This window comes from Crinia signifera, chromosome 6 (genome assembly GCF_055691185.1).
Source record: "Crinia signifera chromosome 6, ASM5569118v1, whole genome shotgun sequence".
Taxonomy (NCBI): Eukaryota; Metazoa; Chordata; class Amphibia; order Anura; family Myobatrachidae; genus Crinia; species Crinia signifera.
In genome coordinates this window covers 132,643,297-132,666,747 of record NC_139222.1, presented here as the reverse complement: position 1 = coordinate 132,666,747, position 23,451 = coordinate 132,643,297, and the positions used below count along the sequence as shown (strand labels likewise).

The window sequence follows — 23,451 nt, the reverse complement described above, 5'->3', positions numbered from 1 at the left end:
ACCTCATTGTTGATTCGGCACAAAGGGTGACCCCATAAGAATTAATGGGGCAGATGTATGAACCAGCGTTAAGTGCAAAAATGCACTTAACGCTGGTTAACTGGGATGGGGTGGGGGGGTGATTGATTTCCCTAATGTATCACTAGCGCACCTAACGTGCGCTAGTGACAGCCCCCCTCCCCGCCCCTCCCCCTTCAAAACGTCAGTTTGACCACCAATGATAGCTGTTTGTCATTGATGGTAGCGGACCAATTGCTCGTCACCGCCATCGATAGTAAAGAGAGCCCACACGCACCTACAAAGCCCCCACCCACCACGTTGTGATTGGCCGGCAGCCCTGCATGTCATAGAGCAAGAATCGACCATTGGTGGCTATAACTATTTTCTTTGAATGGGTTTATATACTAGCGATACCCCGGGCAAATTCCAGAAAATATCAATATCCTCCTTTTTCTGGGACCATATATATAGACACGAACCACCTGCCAGCCTCACCTAACAGCAGCTATTTCAATTTGCAGTGCTGCGGCTACAGCTACACGTCATTGCAGTATATACATTAGATTAGACACAGGTATCATCATCAGCTTATTGGACAGTTACGTTTTGACGGACGGAAGTCCGCCAAAACGTAAATACCCGCCCCCTAGCGTACGCCGCCTTGTTGCTGTGGGAGGTGACTGACTGGCTTTTTATTTAATAGAAAGAAAAAAACAACAAAGCGTCCGCGTCCTGATTGGCGCGTCTGTACAAGTTCCACCCTTCAGAGCTATGATTGGGCAATTTGTGCTCTGGTCTCGTTCCGTATTGGTCGTTGTGTTTCGGCGGGTTTCAGAGTTTTGAAGTTGGCTCAGTAACGGCCGCCGCACCGGTTACACACAGTACTGAAGAAGAGATCGCTGCTGGCTGATCGCGTCTGAGCGGCGGAATCTTGTTGCAACAATCGGTGCCGGATAACGTCTTTGCAAAATGGAGTCCGAACCACTGAGGGTGAGTATGAGATTGTGGTGCCGGTAATCGGCTGTAGAGTCACACAGGATTGTCTGAACGGGCTGCAGTGTCCTTACCGGACCGGGTACGGCAGCTCCTATATGGTCCTTTCTTAGCTGGAGAGTAATGAGCTGCCCTAGTCCGGCATGGACACTGCGTCCTCCGTTAGAAGACGGTCCCACGTGGCTGTTAAAATATGTGGATGCTGGTATATGTAGTTCCCCACGTTCTTGGCCTGTTGGGAAACCAAGGTTTTCCAACCTCTGCTCTTCTATGACCTTTTTGTCCTAGGCTTGTACAACTTTTCTCTACATGTGATTGCAGCCCTTATACTGCATTAGCTTTCTGTGTGGTATTTTGGGACTTAGGATGTAAAATGGTTGTCGCTTAATGTGACTGAGTCGTGGATAGTAGTTTTTATGGTACTTATGTACTAACTGGGCTGCCGATTTTGAAATCGGGTCCATCGCATCCGACCATATCGCATGCGATGCGATGGACCCGATTTTTCCATAGGATTCAATGTTAAAATGGACTGAGTCCATTTTAACATGGAATTCAATGGGAAAAGGGGTCCTTTTCATACCCCTACTATCTAAGTGGGCATGGAGTTGGATATAAACCTGTGGCGAGCGGACACAGAATACCGTTCGCTCGCCACGCTTCGGGCTCGCTACGCTCGCCACAGGTTTATATCCAACTCCATGCCCACTTGGATAGTAGGGGTATGAAAAGGACCCCTTTTCCCATTGAATTCCATGTTAAAATGGACTCAGTCCATTTTTACATTGAATCCTATGGAAAAATCGGGTCCATCGCATCTGATTGTATGCCTTAAGTTAAGGCATACAATCAAAAAATCGGCAGCCCAGATAATACATAAGTACCGTTTTTATCCTTCTTTAGGTCACTATACTTGTCCTGGTCCTTTCTGTGAAGGTGTAAGTGGTTGTCATGAAAGTGAAAGTCCACAAAGTTGTGTATCCTAAGTAAATGTGTAATATATATGTGTAATATAGCCTAGCACGCGTTGCATTGCACCCAATAATTGTACCTTGTATGGGCACCTTTAAAGGTGCCCATATATTCCTGTCATTTTGGATGCAACCGGCCAATAAATCTAATGAAAATTGTCAAATATCATGGGTTTTACCTCCAATGCGCGGTCCTGTGTGCATTGGATCAGAGCGCCTATATCTCATTTACTGTACTACAGATTTATCAGACCTGCAGCACTTGCTGGGACCGCATGAGATATATCGTATGCAAAAGTACAGTGTGCGGTATATCGCTGAGGATCCAGCTGCCAGGTCACTTGCCAGGATATCCCATGCAATATCTCGCACCAGGTGGCCTTTCATTTCAGTTTTAACCTTGATCTTCTACACCTTTTTTGAGTAAGAGTATAATATGCTTTGAGAAGTCAAATAAGTCATAAACAAATTAATAAAGCAGCTACAGTATATTTTTCAGAGGAAAATTAACAACTAGCAGAGGTTTTGCTGACAATAGTCAGTTTTTGCTTGTATATATATAGATTGTAAGCTTGCGGCAGGGCCCTGTGTCACTGGCTACAATTGTAAAGCGCAGCGGAATCTGCTGCGCTATATTAGAATATAAATAAATAATAGATCTTCTCTTATAAGATCCTAGTTGGCTAAAGGACCTCTGACAACCAACCACGTAATGCCAGGAAGAGCAGCACTGTCACTATCCATGCCACCATCGATTGCTTTTAGTAACCAGGTGGTGAGCAGAACTATTCACTGTGCCCAAGGCGTGCAGTACCAGACAATACATCTGGGCACACATATTTGGCCTTGCTGTACCATGTCGCGTGCTTGTCAACACAAGCAAAAGGTCCACATGTGTGTCAATTTCTAAATCTGAACCCTAATTAGTGTACTGTGCTCAACATATTTCAGAAATGTACCATTCCCAATCATACTCCATGTGGATGGTAAAGTGTTATAAAGTAAAAAAAAAAAAAAAAGAATTAAAAACTCACGTTGGCCATTACCATGGCAATTTAATGCATGTTGGCCTAGACCCATAGGGGGGTATTCAATGCCACGGGTGAGATGTGACCGCGAGCAGTACGGATTGCTCGCTGTCACAGCTTGCCCTGTCAGTATTTAACTGACCCTCCTGCACATGCCGATTCCCCCTCGCTCTGTTTTTGGAGTGAGGGGGAATCAGCATATGTGGCTGCAGAATCATTGAGGCTCGCAGCTAAATGCAGCAGGCATTAGCCGCGAGCCTCACTGTTTGGAGGAAACCTCATCGTCCTGTGACAGTGAGGATTCCCCCGGAACGTTGAATACTGTGAACGGGGGTTAAGCAGCAATTCCCCTGCTTAATTAGTGATTCATTCTGCGATCCCCGCCATTTAACCCCCTTGCCGGCTGCATTGAATACAGGCCATAGTCTGTATCCAGTTTTGTCAGTTTTCTGGTATCTTCGCCTGGTTGTTGACGAAATTGGATATTTCTGCTAAAAAGCAGAACACATGTGTAGTGAGTATGATCTGACTGTTATGTGATCTTGGGTAAGATGTGAAAGTCATTGCTTACATGTACTTTCAACCCAGTTTTCATGTTCACAATAATGCATTAATAGTACATATGGGCTGATTCAGCACAAAACTATGGGGCAGATGTAATAAGCCTGGTGAAGAGATGAAGTGGAAGGATATAACGCACCAGCCAATCAGGTATGTTTGAAAAATGACACTTAGTGGTTGATTGGCTTGTGCATTATCACCTTCCACTTTATTTCTTCACCAGGCTTAATACATCTGCCCCATTTTTTCAAAAGTCAACGCAGATTGCGTCACAGGTTCTGAAGTCGTCCTCCCCCCCCCCAGCCTCGCTCTTACTAATTGGGGGGGGGGGTTTGAGGTATTATCACCTTAATTTTCCAGGAGCGCCAAGGCCAGGGTCTGCATCTTTGGATCTAAGGCGGCCAGCCGGAGTAAGCGAAGGCTTAAGGCCCCCATACAGTCGTAGTGATTGCAGCAATCAATTACAGGGGGAAAAAGGCCCAAATTACAGGCCCGTGCGCATTGCTCTGGACCCTCCAAGTCACCCCTGCTGCAGAAGCAATCTCCTGGATTGCTTCCGAGCTGGCCAGGCTCGCCTGGGTTTGTATGCGATATATCACATCAAGGATAGAGCGGCTCAAGGGATCACTGTTTGCAACTTCTCCAAGGGGACCTTTACTCTGCTGTATGCATGTGGGAAACATCAAGGTAATCCGTTATGATGTTGATCCCTGGCAGGGATCATAAGTGCAGCAAGAAATGGTCTAACACATAAGCCCCAAAGGTGTGTATGGGGCTTTAATAACATAGAATTTTATTGCAGATAACAATTTGGCCCATTAGCAAATGTAGACTCCTTCAGCATTTGCATTTTCAGTATATGGATTTGCAGAGCCACTTGTGAGCGGCTTCACAAATCAGTCTACTGCTGAATCAGGCCCATAATACGCTCAGCAGTGATGAGCAACAAGCATCCCTATTGAGTGCAGACCATTCACCTTCAGGCCCCGGCTACCTCAGTGCTTTATTAGAGCCGGGGCCTAATGCCAGGTCGACCCGGCCGCCGAAGTTGCCGGGATAGAGCCGGGCATCTCCGTCTAGCAGGGCGCTGCTAGTGGGGCAGGGCGCATTTTGTCCTTTAAAAATCAGGCAGGGTGCAGCGCCCTGCTAAAACAGCCTAGCGGGAACACTAGGTATAGTGCAGCCTATCCCTGTCTTACATAAAGAGATAACGTGAATACATTACATTGCTGATCAGCTTCTAACTCATTTTACAGGCTGTTTAAAAAATGGCAGATGCTAGAGTGTGGGCAGGATGCTGAGGTATGGGCACGGTATCCATGTCAAAACAGTGTGACAGTCCAGATAAGGGTGCTCGGCCCTGTCGGCATCATGCTTGGAACAGTGCCCAGCATTTACGGAAATGCTGAGCTGCACCCGGAATCTTTTCACCGGTCGCTACACTGCAGCTTTCCTTCTGCCCGCACCCATGGAACACTGCGGATGGGGACAAAAGAAGACAGGCAGTTCTAGAATGGCAGGGTTTGGCTTGAACTTGTTGTAGCACCTTGCCAAACAGCCTGTTGAAAATATTTTATTACCAAAATTAACAGAGCAAAAATGCCATGTTAATGTTTTATTGATATTCATTTTTTTACTCATGTTATATTTTTGCAGCCTCTCTTTGATGAGAACAAGACCACAGTGGGTAAAGTGAAGAAAGGTGACAACAAGCGTCTTTCTGTTGAGAGAATCTATCAAAAGAAGACCCAGTTGGAGCATATATTGCTCCGTCCGGATACCTACATTGGTTCTGTAGAACCGGTGACCCAGGTAAGAGAAAACATTTAGCCTGTTTTAACAACTCACAAACATGATGAAATGCATTGGTGGAACTGACTACAAAACAGAGGAGGCTCAGTATTTAACATATGTGTAATTTCTTGGAGTACTTTGGAGACTGGCAAGAGAAATGCTTATTTAAATTAGGGCAACGATGGGGAACCTTTGGCCCTCCAGCTGTTGTTGAACATCCCAGCATGCCCTGCTACAGTTTTAAAGTTGTTTCCATGCTTAAACTGTTTCTCTTAAGGTAAAGCATCATATGCATTGCTTTAACTGTGTATGTTCCTCTGCCCTGTGGTATTAGTGCAACCTCTCATACTGCTAAAAGGTTGTTTTTATTTTGTGAGCTAGATGGATATAATTTGGTAAACTTGTACCCTATTACAACTTGCTACTTGTGCTTTTTTATAACATATAATGAATTTGGATAGTGACTTGTGTTCCTATTGGCTGCAATGATTTTGTAGGTACGAATTATCATGGCTGCAGTTGCACTATGCGCTGTCTGCAATCTGCGCACAGTGCTCACATTCTTATATGGCAGTAAGCAATTTTGTGCGAATTTGGAGTAAAACCAGCCTGCAAAGGGTAATCAAGGGCCACTTAAATTGCTGTATTTCATGTTGAGATTAAATTTGGTTTTGTTTTTCCTAGCAAATGTGGGTGTATGATGATGAGGTAGGACTAAACCTCAGAGAAGTGACATTTGTCCCTGGCTTGTATAAAATCTTTGATGAAATCTTAGGTGAGTGTTTCCTTAATTTATGTGGTGTGTACCTTGGATTTTGCATTGACTTACTCCAGTTACATTGTTAACAGATGTAATAGTGTTGGCGATGCATGACTTTTTTTTTCTACTTTAGTGAATGCTGCCGATAACAAGCAAAGGGATGCAACAATGTCGTGCATCAAGGTCACAATTGATCCGTAAGTAACTCACTGGTAGATTTATTAAACGTCGATCAGGGGAATATGCGCTATCCCCGTGCATTATAGCAGGGGATAGCGCTTCCCCTGATCTATCACACCCGCCGAGCGTTTACTCTAACGCCGGCGGTGTGGGGCAGGAGGCATAGCGCAGGGGTGATGTTTTGCACTGCGCCCCTGCCTCCTGCCAGATTTATGAACGGTCAGCATCGCTGACTGTTCCGCCGCCTGCAGCTGTCCACTTCGCCAGCTGCAGACGGCGATGCCTATACCTAACAACAGGGACAGCGCTGTCCCTGCTGCTGGGGCTGAGCTGCGCTGGGATCTCGCGAGACTAGCGAGATCCCACGCATGCGCAGTCAGCCGGCTGGGGGGGGGAGGAGACGGCGCATCAGTATTAACTGATGCGCTGTCTCCAGGAGGGACATCGCCGGAGGGTGGAGTTAGCGCTCCCCCACTCCGGCGGCAAGATCTTAGTAGATCTTGTCGGTGTCCCCTCCTGCTTCGCCTCGTTAATGAGGCGAAGCAGGAACTGTTATAGCGGCGCGATAGGCGCTGCTATAATAAATCTACCCTTCAGGACTTTGAAATGTATTCTCTGTTTTGGTGACCTTACCCAGTTGCTTAAAATCTTAATGGTTGTCTCCTTTTCTAGTGAGAATAATACCGTCAGTGTGTGGAATAATGGGAAGGGTATTCCTGTTGTTGAGCACAAGGTGGAGAAAGTCTATGTTCCTGCCCTCATCTTTGGACAGCTATTGACCTCCAGTAATTATGATGATGAGCAGAAGAAAGTTACAGGTGGGTGTTAGTTTCAAAAAGCAAATGTTTTAGAAGTTTCATGGTTCCATCCGTTAAAAAAACAGCAACTTTTACACATTATTGAAGTATTACTGATGATGTCACAACACAAATATTTACCTACCTGCAATGCATACAGACATGAATTTTTTTGTTAATTTTTTATAATTTGTCTGTTTTGTGTTCTGTGCAGGTGGCCGTAATGGTTATGGTGCCAAGTTGTGTAACATCTTTAGCAATAAGTTTACAGTGGAAACTGCATGTAGGGAATACAAGAAGGTGTTTAAACAGGTATGTAGTACTACACATTATTCAATATTTCTGAGAAGCCTCTAAAAAAATACTTAATACAGTGTTTATAAAAATGTGTTCTTGTACACCTATCCTTTTTATCATGTGGCGAAAGATTGGTCACTGCATTTTTAGTGCACCAGTGATTATTCTGTGCAATTTGAGGATAGGTGTGTAAAGACACATTTTGTATGATTGTGTATGGGTTAAGTTGTGAAAACCGTGAAGTTCAAAGAAAGAAATGATTTTGAGTGCTTGATTTGGAATCTGTATAGCATGGTTTTTAGTAATATAATGTTAACCTATACATGTGGTTCTCTTAACAGACTTGGACCAATAACATGTCAAATACTGGAGACTCAAAAATTAAATCCTTTGATGGTGAAGATTACACTGTAATTACTTTTCAACCCGATTTAAGCAAATTTAAGATGCAAATTTTGGACAAGGACATTGTGGCACTGATGTCTCGGAGAGCTTATGATGTTGCTGGCTCTTCCAAGGGGGTTAAAGTCTTTCTAAATGGCAAGAGACTTCCTGTAAGTACCAAAAAATGTATTTGTGGGTGATTCAATTGTTTTGTGTGCCCCCTGCTATTCATCTATACAAATAAATATGATTTTTTTTTTTCAATGAAGGGTGCCCACTAGTTTTCTATTGCCTAAATGTCTAGAGCAGGGGTCCTCAAACTATTTCACTCTGCGACCCCATCAGACACTATAAATAGGACAGGACCCCAGCAAGTTACTGCAGAAGGTCATCACATATGTAGTCAGCAGATGGCTCATGCATGGCAGCATTGTGGAGGCACAAATCATGTGAGGAGTCTTAAATAACAGACAATCCAACAGTTTTTTCAGACACTGAATCACTGACAGATTAGAAAAGTCATCAGCCTGATGGGCAGCAACATGGAGTCGCGACCCCATGATGAGCGAGTCGGAACCCATTTTTCAGTCAGGACCCACAGTTTGAGAACCGCTGGTCTAGAGAAATGGTTTCGCAGCCAAAACCTTGTATTCCACACACGTTCCTTGCACCTCATGTCTAGTTTACATGCATCTAATCCAGGGCTGGGCAATTGCGGCCCTCCCAGATGTTGATGAACTACACTTCCCAGCATGCCTTGCATCAGTTACATAGTTACATAGTAGATAAGGCTGAATAAAGACTTTCGTCCATTTAGTTCAACCTACGTTTTAATAGCTTATCCCTTGTAAAAGACAGAATATGGTTCTTAATAGTACCCCTGGATATTTTTATCCAATAAATGCTTGTCCAACCTTATTTTGAACGTATTTATTGTATCTGCCAACACCACCTCTCCAGGAAGAGAGTTCCAAAGTTTGACTGCTCTGACCGTAAAGAAATTTTTTCTTTTGAGGGAACGAAATTTTCTTTCCTCTAATCTAAATTCGTGCCCTCGTGTCCTAGTTTCCTTTCTTGCAGTAAAAAGAGTGCTTGAGAGTTCCTTATATTGGCCCCTGATATATTTGTACATGTTGAGCATGTCCCCCCTTAAACGTCTCTTCTCTAGTGTAAATAGTCCTAGCTTGCTTAATCTCTCCTCATATCTTAAATTCTCCATTCCCCTAATAAGCTTTGTTGCTCTTCTTTGGGTTTTTTTCCAATTCCATGATGTCCTTTTTATAGTGTGGGGCCCAGAACTGTACTCCATATTCAAGGTGTGGTCTAACCAATGCCTTGTACAGTGGCATAATTACTTTTGAGTCCCTAGTTTCCATGCCCCTTTTAATACATGCTAGAATTTTGTTGGCCTTTTTTGTTGCAATGTGACATTGAACACTGCACCCCAGCTTATTATCTATATGGACTCCTAGATCCTTTTCAAGTGCTGAAGTACCTAATGCCTCCCCGCTTATGTTGTAACTTGCACACTGGTTACGTCTCCCGAGATGCATAACCTTGCATTTATCCACATTGAACCTCATCTTCCACTTTTTAGCCCACTCATCTAGTTTGTTAAGATCATTTTGAAGTATGTTCACATCCTCTGTTGATTCAATAACTCTACTCAGTTTTGTGTCATCAGCAAAGATGGATACATCGCTGAGAATCCCCATCCCGATATCGTTAATATAAATGTTAAACAAGATGGGCCCCAGTACCGAACCCTGTGGCACTCCACTTAGTACTGGTATCATAGTTGATATTGCACTGTTCACAACCACTCTTTGCTCTCTATTACACAGCCAGTTCCCTACCCATCTAGAGATATTTGCACCTAGTCCCAGGTCCACCATTTTATTTATCAACCTCTTGTGTGGTACTGTATCAAAAGCTTTTGCAAAATCAAGGAAGACCACATCTACTGCGTTTCCATTATCAAGGTTTTTGCTGACATCCTCATAGAAGCCCAGTAAATTTGTCTGGCAGGAACGATTTTTCACAAACCCATGTTGGTTAATACTAAGTAAACTATGAAGGTCTAAGTATTCCAGGATACCATCCCTTAAAATTCCTTCAAATATTTTACCCACTATTGATGTTAAACTCACAGGCCTGTAATTTGCAGGGTCATCCCTTTTACCTTTTTTAAATATTGGCACTACCTCTGCTATTCTCCAGTCTTTTGGTACCATACCTGTTGATAGTGAATTTTCAAAAATGCAATATAGAGGGGTCGCTAGTTCCTCCCTTAACTCCATTAGTACCCTAGGATGTATCCCATCTGGCCCTGGTGATTTGTTAGTTTTTATTTTGCTGAGCCTCAAAATTATATCCTTGGTCGAGAGACCCATATTGAGATCCGGTTTGTTTGTCCCAGTTGAGGTATCTGTGCTTTCCACTAACTGCTCTCCCCTAGTAAATACTGATGAGAAGAACTTATTTAACACTTCCGCTTTTTCATTATCTTCTGCAAAATTTTTACCGTTGATATCTGTTAGTGGGCCTATGTTCTCTTTAATTATTCGCTTGCTGTTTATGTACTTGAAAAACTTCTTGGGGTTAGTTTTGCTTTCTGTGGCTATACGCTCTTCATTTTCCCTTTTAGCTACTTTGATTACTTCTTTACAAGTTTTGTTTGTTTCTTTATACTTGATGAACGTCTCCTCATTTACGTTATTTTTATAGAACTTAAACGCTTTTGTTTTATTGTTGATCGCTGTCCCTACTTTTTTGTCCAACCATGTTGGCTTTTTTTTGTTAAATTTACCCTTGTTGACTTTTGGAATGTAATTAGTAGTTAGTGATTCTAGCACATTTTTAAATGTATCCCACATTTCCTCTGCATTCTTTCCTTTAAGTAACTCTCCCCAATTAATTTCTTTTAGAGCTTCCTGGAATAAAATGAAATTAGCTTTTCTGAAGTTTAGTACTTTACCCGGTCCTGTATTATATTGAGGTTTTCGGAAGTTTATCAGTTATCTCTGCCCACACGGCCTCCGAGTTATCTTCTTCTGTATCTGAGATCATAATTTGCCCACAAGATATTAAGTCCTTTTTTACATAAAGGCGCACCCCCCCGCCCCTTCTATTTTCCCTGTCTTTCCTGTAGTGTATATCCCTCCATGCTTAGCGCCCAATCGTGTGACTCATTACACCATGTTTCTGTTATACCAATAATGTCATAATCGTCCCTAATGGCCACGGCCTCTAGTTCCCCAATTTTTGCTGCTAAGCTTCTTGCATTAGCCAGTATGCATTTGAGTTTGTGTTTAGTATTAGATGCTACCGTTGAGGCTACGTTGGGATCTCGTTTCTCTATTGAGTTCTTACTGATTCTAGTTTTTCTCCCCGACCCCCCTTCTCCACCCTCCAATCTCTTAAATGCCCCTTTATCACTGTACTGTCTAATATGCCCATGGTTTCAGCATGGCCACATAGCAAAACTAATGCAAAGCATCCTGGGATGTGTAGTTCATCAACATCTGGAGGGCCGCAATTGCCCAGCCCTGATCTAATCGGATCAACCGTGGAATTGCTACGTTTTGTGCTTCAAGTAGTTGTCACAAGGAAAAACAATTGAATCACCCCTTTTGGATTTGAAAAAAAATTGATGAAAGGTTAATTGTTTGTTCATTATTTAATGATGTCTTCTAGGTAACTGGCTTTCGCAGTTATGTAGATTTACATGTTAAAGACAAGGTGGATGAGACTGGTAATCCTTTGAAAATCATTCATGAGGTGGTAAACGATCGTTGGGAAGTGTGTATGACCATGAGTGAAAAGGGCTTCCAGCAAATTAGCTTTGTCAACAGCATTGCTACCACAAAGGTATGTTTTCTCTTGCTTTTCCTGCATAGTCCCTGAAACAAAACTGGATATTTTTATTACTTTTTTGGTGTTGTATAGTTGTGAACACTTATTGCAATCGTACATATGTAAGCAATCTATGTCTTTGTCCTGCTTCTTTCCCCAGGGTGGTAGACATGTTGACCATGTGGCTGATCAGATTATTGCTAAACTAATTGATGTTGTGAAGAAAAGGAATAAGGGTGGAGTTTCAGTTAAGCCTTTTCAGGTATGTACTTTTGTTTTCTCCTGCCTGTCATATTGCTAGTTATTAATTTGTGTAATCAAATAAGAAAAATGTAAGAGTCCGAGAGGACTGGGTCACAATGCTAGAAAATTGATCTTGTAAAGTGTTGGAGAACCATACATTTGTTTCCCTGGCAGTGTCAGATGCTTCATATTATATGCACTATTTTCTTCATATAGCCATTGTTTATTACTGTACCCAGGTAAAAAACCACATGTGGCTTTTTGTGAACTCACTGATCGAGAATCCAACGTTTGACTCTCAAACCAAAGAAAACATGACATTGCAATCAAAAAGTTTTGGATCCAAATGTGCGTTGTCAGAGAAATTCTATAAAGCTGTAAGTATTTTTTTTTTTTTTTGTACACTTGTGCACTACTTTTTAACCGGTACAAATTCCCAAACTTAGACAGCACTTAGTCTACAGCAACTCCCGATGTTTGTGCAGCAGTCACACATAAATCTCAGTGCTAGGAATGTGAGTGAGGGATCAGTGATATGAGCGTCCCTCTGCTTTATTTCCCAAACAGTTGGTTTCATACAACTTTGCATTTGGGTTCGTTTTTATTTTGTAAAAAGGCAACTTCTAAGCAATTAACTAGTAATATATTATGAAAATCTTTTCGATTTGAAATATTGTGACCTCTAAATTGAATACTTCATTTTATGGATCTATTTTTTTTATGTTTGCGTTCTTTTGTTCCAGGCAACAGGCTGTGGCATTGTGGAAAGCATCTTAAACTGGGTTAAATTTAAGGCTCAGTCCCAGCTTAATAAGAAATGCTCTGCAGTGAAGCACACAAAGATCAAGGGAATACCTAAACTGGATGATGCTAATGATGCTGGTAATTTTCGTAATTATAAAAAAAAATCAGTTTGAAGCTTAGTCAAATGGTGTCCATGTTTAATGTATTAGCTGCTCCTATTTTTTCTATGAGCCAGCTGTGGAACTGTGAACAGTGGTGTATCCTCTGAGAGCACCAAGGAGATCTGTGCTGATCTGAGGAGAAAACTGCCTATACATTTTTAGAAAGGCTGTATGTACAGTATACTGCAGTGTATGTCTGTCTTTATTATTTTCATTAGTTTATTATTTTGCCGTGTACAGTTTTCTTTAACAGACCCGCGCTGTGTGCTTCACAGCAGCAATGTATTCTACACTACTTTATTAGTGCTAGTATACAGTGCTTTCTATACTTTTATTTATTTATTAACAGATTCTTCTATGGCGCACACATATTCTGCAGTGCTTTACAGAGAATAGTTGAACATTCATAGCAGTCCCTGCCCCAGTGAAGCTTACAATCTATATTCCCACATGTACGCGCGCCCCCACTTTTTTGGGGGGTTAACTTCGCTGGGAGCCAATGAACCTACCAGTATATTTTTGGATTGGGGGGGGGGGGTAGAGAAACAGGAGAAAATCCAAGCAAGCACAGGGAGAATATACAAACTCCACACAGTTAGGGCATTGGTGGTAATCGAACCCATGACTTCAGCACTGTGAGATAGTAATGCTAACCATTACACCATCCATACTGCCCTGCCCTTTTCTGTCTAATTGTGTGAGATTGTTGGTGGTTACCCACACTATGTCTATTGAGGGTACATCGGCCTTGAGCAGGACAATACTGGCATCTGCAACCTTTGCTTGGCGATGCCCCCTGCTGCGTGGCCCTCTGTCGCAGACCCCTGTTGAACCGGAGAGGGCGGGTTCACTGTCCTCGGCCATGAATGAGAGCTGGCTTCTCAGCTGGTAGCTGTTCGATCCACAGCTCCACCGGTGCCTATTACTAACATGGCTATGGAACCACCCTGGGTTCAAGGCCTGTCACAGTCTGTTCAAGGATTAGTCCAGTTCTCTTCCTCTCTACAACAGGTTCTGGGTGCACCTCATTCTCAGAGATTTACCCACCGGGAGACTTCTAGGCAGATAGTGGATTCCCAAGAGGAGGATTCCACTGACTAACACACAAATTCAGAGGAACAAATAGAAAGAGATGATTTGTCCAGTTCTCCAACATTCAATCAAATAGGTTTGAGACATGTGAGACACATGTCTCAAACCTATTTGATTGAATGTGCTTTGGATCCGGGTATATTTGCCACCAAGGTTTCAGCATCATTGGTTGCAGCATGTTGTGCTTTATGGCTCAGATCCAGGAAAGCTGGCAATGAATCTAAGAAAGCGTTGGAGGTGCTTTCGTTTTCCGGTTTAGTACTTCTTGGTTCGGATCTGGACAAGATAGTGGCAAATATTGCAGCATCAAAATCACCCTTTCTGCCCTCTGATCCACAAAAACCGAGGCAGAATATTTTTTGGACTTTTCGTCCTACTAGCAAGGCATGATCCTAGTCTTTTAAATGTCATCAGCCTTCAAATAAAAAGTCCAAGCCCAAACAAGGTTGTACAGGTCGATGTCCGGCTCCTAAACAGCCTGAAAATCCAACAAGCTTGCCTGTGGCTTCAACGGGGGGGCTCAGAATGAAGCCCCCCCCCCCCCCCCCCCCCCGTCTGGGCTCAGAATGAATTCTGGCCAATCAGGAGCCGCCTAGAGGCCAATCAGGAAAGGTCTTTCCTGATTGGCGCTAGGCGGCTCCTGATTGGCCAGAATTCATTCTGAGCCCAGACGCCGAAGAGGAAGGATCTCTCCGGCTCTGAAAGCCGGGGAGCATCGCGGGAGATGCCGGCAGCTGCTGGAATTCGTCAGCAGCTGCCAGAAGACCTGGATGTCGACATGAAGAAAGAAGACCATCCATGGAGGACCTGGGTAAGTAGGATTTCCTTCCACAGGTCCAACATGGATTATCCTCGGACAGGACGCCAACCCCGGAGCCGCCGACCTACCAACGGGATCAAGATAGGTAAGTATCAGTATGTGTGTATTAAACTTTTATTTAAAATGGGTGTCAGTGTGTTTTATTTAACTATTTTTTTTACTGTGGCACTACAAGACCCAGCGGGCCCTTTAATGCCCAGCAGGCTGGGACTTGTGGTTCTCCAAGTCCCAGCTTGCTGGCACTTGTAGTGCCACATTAAAAAACAATAGTTTGTTCTATTTTTTACACCACTATCAGCTCGATGCCCACCGCCCAGGGGCATCGAGGACAGCACCAGGCTTCAGCCTGGTCAGGTAAGTCCTGGAGGGGGGGGGGGGGGGGGGGAGTGGGGACCCCTTTATTGGGGGGGGTCCCCACTCCCCCAGGGCCCCTGGCCAGGCTGACTGGTCGGTAGGGTTAATGCTTTGGCCGGGGGGACTTGCATAAAAAGTCTCCCCCCGGCTGTGGCATTACCCTGCTGGCTGGTTTTGCCTGGGGCTGGTTCTTAAAATACGGGGGACCCCTAGTCATTTTGTCCCCCGTATTTTGGGAACCAGAGCAGGACCCTGGGGCTGGTTGTTAAAAATCAGGGAACCCCTATTTGTCGGGTTCCCTGATTTTTAATTACCGGCTCCAGGGTGCTGGTTTCGGCTGTGGGGGGGACCCCACGCCTTTTTTTTTTTTTTATATTTAATTTTTCTATTTTTTTTTTACACTGAAGCCTGCACGGATCTGACTGATCCATGCAGGCTTAAAGCAAATAGAACAGGAAAATGGTGTTCTATTTTCCTGTCGTATTTGCATGCCTGTTTTACACCACTAAGCAGCCGTATTATCAGTACGGCTGCTTAGTAAATCAGAAACCACCATTCTTTTGAATGGTGATTTCTGTCGTATCCTATCGATGGTGTAGACATTCGTATTTGTAAATACAAATACGAATGTTCCATCTTTAGGAATACGAATGGTTGTATTTTTGGGATTGTAAATCCCGAAAATACAAATTCGTAAAAAAAAGGTGTATTTCTCCCTACGAATACACCTTTTTTCTACGAATCCATTTTGGTAAATGTCCCCCATAGTTTCTATTAGCCATTGCATCAGCATGTTAAGTATCTGATTTAGGAGCCCTTTCGTGCTGCTCCCTTATTCCTAATCTTCACAATGATAGGGTGGTACTGCATACTGGGCTGGACTACCTGCCCAAGGTGGTCTCTGGTTCCGACATAAACCAGGAAATTGTTGTACCGGTCTTTTCTCCTTCTCAGTCGTCTTCATCTATCGACGTGACTTCCATGGGCATAGTTAGGGCATTGCAAGTTTACATGTCTAGGACAGAGACTTTACGCAAGACTGATTCTTGATTCATCCTCTTTGACGATTGAAAGAGATGGCCTGCTTCCAAGCGAACCCTGGCTTATTGGTTACGAACGACCATCAGGCACACCTCGCATCTAGCTGGGCGACCAGCTCCGCTCTCAGTGTGTGCCCACTCGCGGTCAGTTGGCGCTTCGTGGGTGGCGAGCGATGGGGTTTCTGCGGAGTGACTTCGCAGAGCTGTCACATGGTCCTCTGCTCATACTTTCGGCAATTTCTATGTTTGACACTTTCACCCAAGCTGATGAGGCTTTTGGTAGAGATGTCTTGAGTGCAGCTGGAGCGTTCCCACCTCTAAAACGACAGCTTTTGGACATCCCACAGTTCCCAGTATCCACCGCAGGCTGATAGAAAACAGTGGATTTTTGGTTCTTAACTGTAAAATGATTTTTTTTAAATCCAAAATGGATACTGGGCGCCCACCCTTCACGCTCCTGCGATTCACTGTATTTACTTTATATTTTGACATTATCCATAAATGGGTACTTTTTTGGTTGTGTGTATGTTCAAACTCTGTTTGCTACATATGTTTATTTTCTGTTGTATTTTTAGTAGTAGTCTATCCCTATTCCTCGGCTTCTTAAGTTTTTAAACTGGTGTCTGAGGACAGCAAGGGGGTATAGGGGAGGAGCTACAGGCTGCACTCTTAAGAGATATTCATCTCCTTGGTGCCTGGTCCTCAAGATCAGAGGATACCCCGCTGTTCCTAGTATCCACCTTTGGCTTATGAAAAAAGGTTTTACAGCTAAGAACCAACAATCCCCCCCCCCTTTTTTTTTTTTAAATTCTATAATTTTCCGCCATCTGTTTACACTGCTGCCTAAGAATTGTGGTAAAGGCACAGTAGCTGAGCACTTACATGTTAAGTAATTGAATGATGATTCTGCTTTGCTATAGTTTGGAATTTGTTTTTGTTTAGTTTTTATGTGGCAGTTCTTCTTGGCTTACTTGACAATTGTAGATTTGTTATGTTCTGATGTCCCCTCCTCTCCTCGGCCCAAATTCAGGGTTTTTGAGCTGTAAGTGGTGGTTGCTGTAGAAGCCTTCCTGAAAATTTGGTACCCGTTTGCAATTCAGGATTATACTTTTTATCCTATTTATGTGGCAGCATATTCTCTGCCAGTGTCTTTCATTTTTGGTTAATGTTTTCCCTTAGGGCTAAAGCAACTAGGGAACAACATAGACAACAATGGTTCTTTTAGAGGAGGAAAACTTTATATATGGTTCATCCTTCCTTATTTTCTATCCTGCAGGTAAAGGCCAGAAAATCACTCCCTAGAAATAGCTGATGAGTTTTTACAGAGTTGCATGTCCTGTAAGGCATTAAGCTCCTCTGTTCTCAGAAGACGTTTTCTGATTTTTAAGTCTAGGGTGGTGCAGATTAGGTGGCTTTGTGGGAGTTGTGTCTTAAGATGCTTTTACCGCTGGTGATGGAAGCCACTGGTACTCTGAACCCCCACCTAGTCCTCCATGGCAGATTTTGTCAAGTTTGAGTCCCTGAGAACGCTTGGCCTTTCCTATTTTCTCCTCCCTCATGCAAGCTACCTGCCACTAGGCAAGCTCCTCTTTTTCGTCCCTACAACGCTTCTTCAAACATTGTGACCGCAAACTTTGCAAAACTGTTTTGTGGTAGTCCAAGGTCAATGTTCCCTCACTCCCTGCTTATACCCCTTTTACACCAAAAATTCCGGATCCGACCAGGCATTTGAAACACTGATCCAAGTCAGGTGTAGACTGGCTTGGCTGCAGTGTAGACTGGCTTGGCTGCAGTGTAGACTGAGGCGGCGCTTGGAGATGACATAATCTTCAAGCGCTGGGACCACGATCACCCCCGCCTGGATCTTCACGCTGGAGGCAAGCCCAGCACAAAGGTAAGCTGCTGAGCTGCCCTCAGCCCCCCGTCTGCAAGGTGAATGGATGCCGCACACAGGCATTCATTCACCTCCTCCCTGCTGCTTTCTGCAGAGTACAGCAGCGGAGGCTGTGTGTGGCCCCATCTAACCTGCAGACACTGTAGTCCATAAGTTGGGCTTACCCCATTGATGTAAACGGGAGCCGGGTCGGATGACCCGACGTACCCGTTTACACTGCTCTCTACCCAGGTCCTAGCAGTGTTCAACCCAAGTCAGGACCTGGGTAGAAGTCCCATGTGAAGGGACACGGGTGGTCCCATTTACACTGCTGGTATAACTCATGCAAAGTAAAAGTCTTGTTTTATGCACTTTTGTCTTAAATGAGAGGACTAGATAGGAGTACTAATAAAGTCCAAATCTTTATTTCAATTGCAGGCAGTAAAAACTCCGCAGATTGCACTCTAATTCTTACTGAAGGAGACTCGGCCAAGACATTGGCTGTTTCTGGCCTTGGTGTGGTTGGAAGAGATCGGTATGGTGTTTTCCCATTGAGGGGAAAACTTCTCAATGTCAGAGAAGCTTCACACAAGCAGGTGAGCTGATGAAATACATTTATGAAAGTCTTTCAAGTGGTGATGTGAATTGCTTTGATGTTTGCTGACAATAGTGATTAGCAACAAAATTGAGCTTTCAGCTAACTACATTACAACTTTTAGTAAGAAGACTTCTTGCGCACTGGTATCTTTAATGTTGCTTTTTTTATGTACAATATTGATCTACTGCTTTTTGCTGAATTCACATGTGTTTTTGTTTTGCAGATTATGGAAAATGCAGAGATAAACAACATAATCAAAATAGTGGGCCTGCAGTATAAGAGAGACTATCAAGATGCAGAGTCCCTGAAAAGCCTTCGTTATGGAAAGCTCATGATCATGACAGATCAGGTGCGACCTTGCTATTTAACTAGGAAAAAACTGGTCTGATATAGGCTAAATTAAAATTCCTTCATTTTAGTTGAGTATCCCTTATAGAATAATGTTTGAGCCAGAAGTATTTTGGATAACTGATTATTCTGTATTTCCAAGTCTTTTCATATTTCAATGAGGAATCTTGAGGGCGGGGCCCATGTGTGAACATAAATTGCATTTATGTTGTACAAACACATAATATATACACAAATATATTTTATTTGTAAATTAAACAAGGTTTCAACCCATGAAGCAAAGTTTGTGTATTATCTCAGGCACTGAATTTGAATGCTAAGCAATCATTTTCTTACACACATTTAGTGCCAGTCACGTATGTCCCCAATAGTAGGATGGTTGCTTAATTACAGACAACCTGAACCCAAGCACTTGTTAGTCAGTGAGTAAATGGATGACCTACAGGTTGGCAATAGAAAGTTAGACGAAAGCTTTAAGCAAAACAATAAAAATGATAAAATATTGAATATAACCAAATTAAAGATAAATAACAAAAAAATGAAAAGAATAATAAAATACAAAAATGTTTACACACCCTTGAGGGAACTTCGGTTTTTTTTTTGTGGTGTGGAGCGCACGAGTCCCCAATATCCTTTTCTGGGGCTCTCTTGATGCACCAACGCATTTCACATCTAAACAATGCTTTGTGAAGGATTTTTGAATGTTTGGAAAAAAACTGTTAAGGGTAATCTTTATTGTTAAAATGGAAATGGACAAGGTGGAAGTTCTCCTCAATTAGCAGTAACCTTGTGGTTCCTTTTGGTCCATTGTTTTTTTGTGCATTTAACTTCTTTACAGTCAGAACAGTTAAACTTTGGAACTCTTTTCCTGGAGAAGTGGTGTCTGCAGACACTATAAATACGGTTAAAATAAGGTTGGATAAACATTTATTGGTTAAACATCCACGGGTATGAATAAGTAACATAATCTGTCTTTAAAATATCAGAACATACTATACAACAAGGGATAAGCTACTGTAAACATAGGTTGAACTAGATGGACGCAAGTCTTTATTCAGCCTCACCTACTATGTAACAATTTAAAATAAAGAAAATAATAAATCTAAAGAAAATTGTCCTCTAGTGCTTATAGTAAAAAAAAAAAAAAAAAGGTAATTGTTTCCTAGCAAGGCGCCCGTCGGGTCCCATCGCATACCATAACTTAATGTATGCGATGGGACCTGACCGACCCGATTTTCGGGGTTTTTAGAGGTTCCTGTACAATTAAAAAATCGGTCGCATCGCATGCCATTATAAAGGCATGATGCAATGCAACTGACCCAATGTTAAATTGTACCGCAGACCCGATTTTTACATTGGATCCAATGTTAAATGCCCCCCAGACCCGATTTTTTTAATTGTATACCCACCCTGATGGTTAATTATGTCAAATGCCCCCGCATTGTTAATGCAACGCCACGATTAACGTCAACCTGAAGCGTGGCTAGCACAGCGTAATACTTGTGAAGTGCTGCGCTCGCCAGACTATATAAAGTAATCTCCACGGCGATGTGGATAGTGGGGGTATGAAAAGGTTGGAGGGCGCGTACTGCCGCCCCTCACGGGCTCGCTGCACTCGCCACGCTTCAGGTTGGTGTTGATCGTGGCGTGTCGTTGACAATGGGCGGGCATTTGACATAGTAATTACCCATCAGGGTAGGTATACAATGAAAAATCGGGTCTGGGGGGCATTTAACATTGATTGGGTCCAATGTGAAATCGGGTCTGAGGGACCATTTAACATTGGGTCCAATGCTATTTGGCCGCATGCGATGCGACCGATTTTTCAGGCCCAATGGCATACAATTGAAGTCGGTGGTGCCGTGCTAGGAAACAAGTACCAAAAAATAATAAACATTCCAGATACAATGGTTTTTGGCATACAGATGTAGCCGCTTTCTTAGTTGCCGGCGCACCAATCACCAAAGCCCGCCTCTGGTGCTCTTGCTTTTCTGCTGCTCGCATGCCCCATTCCCAGCAATGGACGCCACGTCAGCGACTGAGACGATTGCGCGTTCACGTCTGCTAGACATGAGCATCTGGCTGCAATTAAGAGCTGCTCCATCTGTATTTTGAATAACAGACATTGGGATAGTCAACCTGTACATGTAATTTTAAGTACAATGTTAAAGGAAGATATCTATGGAGTAAATTATTCCCGTGAGTAGTCTGTGTTGAAGTTTATATATTCTAGCCATTGCATAGAAGCTACAATTTTGAAGGATTGATGACACATCTCTGCAGTTACCTTGATGTTTGGTTTGTGAATATCTAGATATCCTGCTGTTGGATATGGGTAGAGTAGGGTTCATAAAGTGATGGAATACTAGAGTCCGGATCATTTAAATGTGTATGTAATATAACAATGTGTATATATTATACACGCATGCCAGTCCATGATTGACAAAATAAAACCTCAATAAATTAGGGATATTAAAATTAAGGGATTTTATTAGTGTAAACTAAAGCACTAATTAAGCAGAAATCACATAACATCACTGCCATGTTAGTCTATGAAAATGCTTAAATGACTTGATTCCTGCCATGCCATACCAATTCACTTAGCCAAAGATTGTTTTTATTTTTCTTGTGTAGGATCAGGATGGCTCCCACATCAAAGGCTTGCTGATCAACTTTATCCATCACAACTGGCCATCTCTACTCAAGCACCGCTTTCTAGAGGAGTTTATTACACCTATCATTAAGGTGGGAAATCCACTGCTGTTTAGCTTTTCATTCAAATATTCCTGTCCTTGTGCACATCTGAGCTCTTATCTCCCTCCTATCTGTGCAGGTCTCTAAAAACAAGCAGGAACTATCCTTTTATAGTATCCCGGAGTTTGAGGAGTGGAAGAACAACACAGACAGTCACAAGTCTTGGAAAATAAAATACTACAAAGGTTTGTTCAAAAACCCTGTGTGGTAGTGCTTGCAAGGCAAGTAAGGACTCATTTTGTACACTCTTGTGGTGGAAGGATTGTCACACGTGTGGTGTGTAGTAATACTAAGGCATCTACACCTGGTGGGCTGTGATTAATGTAAGATACAAATCTGTATTAGTGATTCAGTATTCATTTGATTTTTCTAGAGTTATAATGTAAATATTGCGGTCAGTAAAGATATTTCTCATACAACCAGTTAGCTGCCAATAGAACCACAGGGATAATTAAGTATTTAAGGAGCTAGAGCTCTGGTAGAATTAACTGCTCCCCTTCTGTATCCCCATAACTACCAGAAAACAAGTTCCGTATGCCTCTTATTTATGGCAGCCTTTTTTCTTTATTTAAATTCTAAAATCAGCCCTTCAGTGATTGTAAAGGAAATGGCTGCAATTCTTGGGGGGGCTACAGTGGGCAAAGAAGCTTAATTTTTTTTTTTTGTATTATAAAATGTAATATTTTTAACACATGCTCAAAGAAATTTGATAACAATAGCATATATTAAGCATGTAGGGTTTTTTTTTTTTTCTGTATGCTTTTCTAATGTCTTATCTCTCAATTATTAGGTCTGGGGACCAGCACATCTAAAGAAGCTAAGGAATATTTTGCAGATATGGAAAGACATCGAATTCCTTTTAAATACAGCGGACCCATAGATGATGCTGCGATCACCTTGGTAGGGTTTTTAGAAATTTGGCTGTCACAGCTGGCAGACATAATTTAACATTTAAGTGTTGTCACTATAGTTAGGTAGTTAGGTAGTACAAGTAATTTTCTGCTCCAGGAACAGAAACCCGGCTGGTGTTGAGGTCTAACCTCACCTCCAGCACTATCAGTGAGTGAGTAATGCAGTGCAATCCCTTTAAAATGGTTGAAATGCATAGCAACTAAAAGACTAGAGTTAACCCCTTGAGCCCGGAAATTTTCCGCAGCGGGCTGTCCCGGAAAATTTCCGGGCATACCACAAATATGAAATAGGTGCGCTCCAGTGGTGTCCAGCCTCCAGCCATTTCCCCAACCCTCCCATCACATGTGCTCCGGCGATCGTACGCCGGAGCTCTTCTAACCCCGCTGCCGCCATAGTATTAGTACAATGACGTAGGGGGGGGGGGGGCTCGGGAGCGCTCAGGCACCCGAGTCCCCCCGAGCTGCCGCTTACATCCCCCAGCCTGCCGCCGACGTCACTGCTCAATGTGACAGGCAGCGGGGACAGCAGCGGCAGGGAGCTCCGGGTACTAACGCCGGAGCAGAGGTGAGGGAGGGGGATTCCAACTGTGGTGGGTTTTGCTGGGGCAGGACAAACCTGCCATTGGTAGGTTTGTCCTGCCCCAGCAAAACCTACCACTCAAGTGGTTAATGCCCCCATTCCAGGCTCATACCTTTGTACCTTATGCAGATTGTCATGTCAGAATTCCGGATTAGCAACTGAAGCAAATGATTTTCATTGAACCACGTCACTTCCCTTATGTTTCTCCTTGATTTTAACTCTGCTTCTGATGTCTCTAATGAGACCTCATTTGAACTGCTGGAAACTGGAGCTGTGCTTCGTAACCTTTTGTGTCTTTTCTGGTTTTGTTGGT

General features: G+C 43.1%; 1 protein-coding gene across 2 annotated transcripts in view; it reads left to right on the top strand.

Annotated features, from left to right (window-relative positions):
• Positions 1-789: 789 nt before the first annotated feature.
• The window catches only part of TOP2A (DNA topoisomerase II alpha), a 35,508-nt gene continuing 12,846 nt past the window's right edge, over positions 790-23,451 (top strand). The window contains exons 1-16 of one of the 2 annotated variants that reach the window (XM_083147264.1): positions 790-990; positions 5,210-5,365; positions 6,032-6,122; positions 6,241-6,304; positions 6,960-7,105; positions 7,299-7,396; positions 7,723-7,935; positions 11,462-11,635; positions 11,781-11,882; positions 12,103-12,240; positions 12,607-12,745; positions 18,386-18,543; positions 18,769-18,894; positions 21,528-21,638; positions 21,727-21,832; positions 22,438-22,547. In XM_083147264.1, coding sequence (XP_083003390.1) covers positions 970-990; positions 5,210-5,365; positions 6,032-6,122; positions 6,241-6,304; positions 6,960-7,105; positions 7,299-7,396; positions 7,723-7,935; positions 11,462-11,635; positions 11,781-11,882; positions 12,103-12,240; positions 12,607-12,745; positions 18,386-18,543; positions 18,769-18,894; positions 21,528-21,638; positions 21,727-21,832; positions 22,438-22,547 — 1,953 coding nt within the window. In that variant the 5' untranslated portion in view covers positions 790-969. The remainder of the gene's footprint in view (positions 991-5,209; positions 5,366-6,031; positions 6,123-6,240; positions 6,305-6,959; positions 7,106-7,298; positions 7,397-7,722; positions 7,936-11,461; positions 11,636-11,780; positions 11,883-12,102; positions 12,241-12,606; positions 12,746-18,385; positions 18,544-18,768; positions 18,895-21,527; positions 21,639-21,726; positions 21,833-22,437; positions 22,548-23,451) is intronic. The other variant, XM_083147263.1, reaches the window with a different exon arrangement.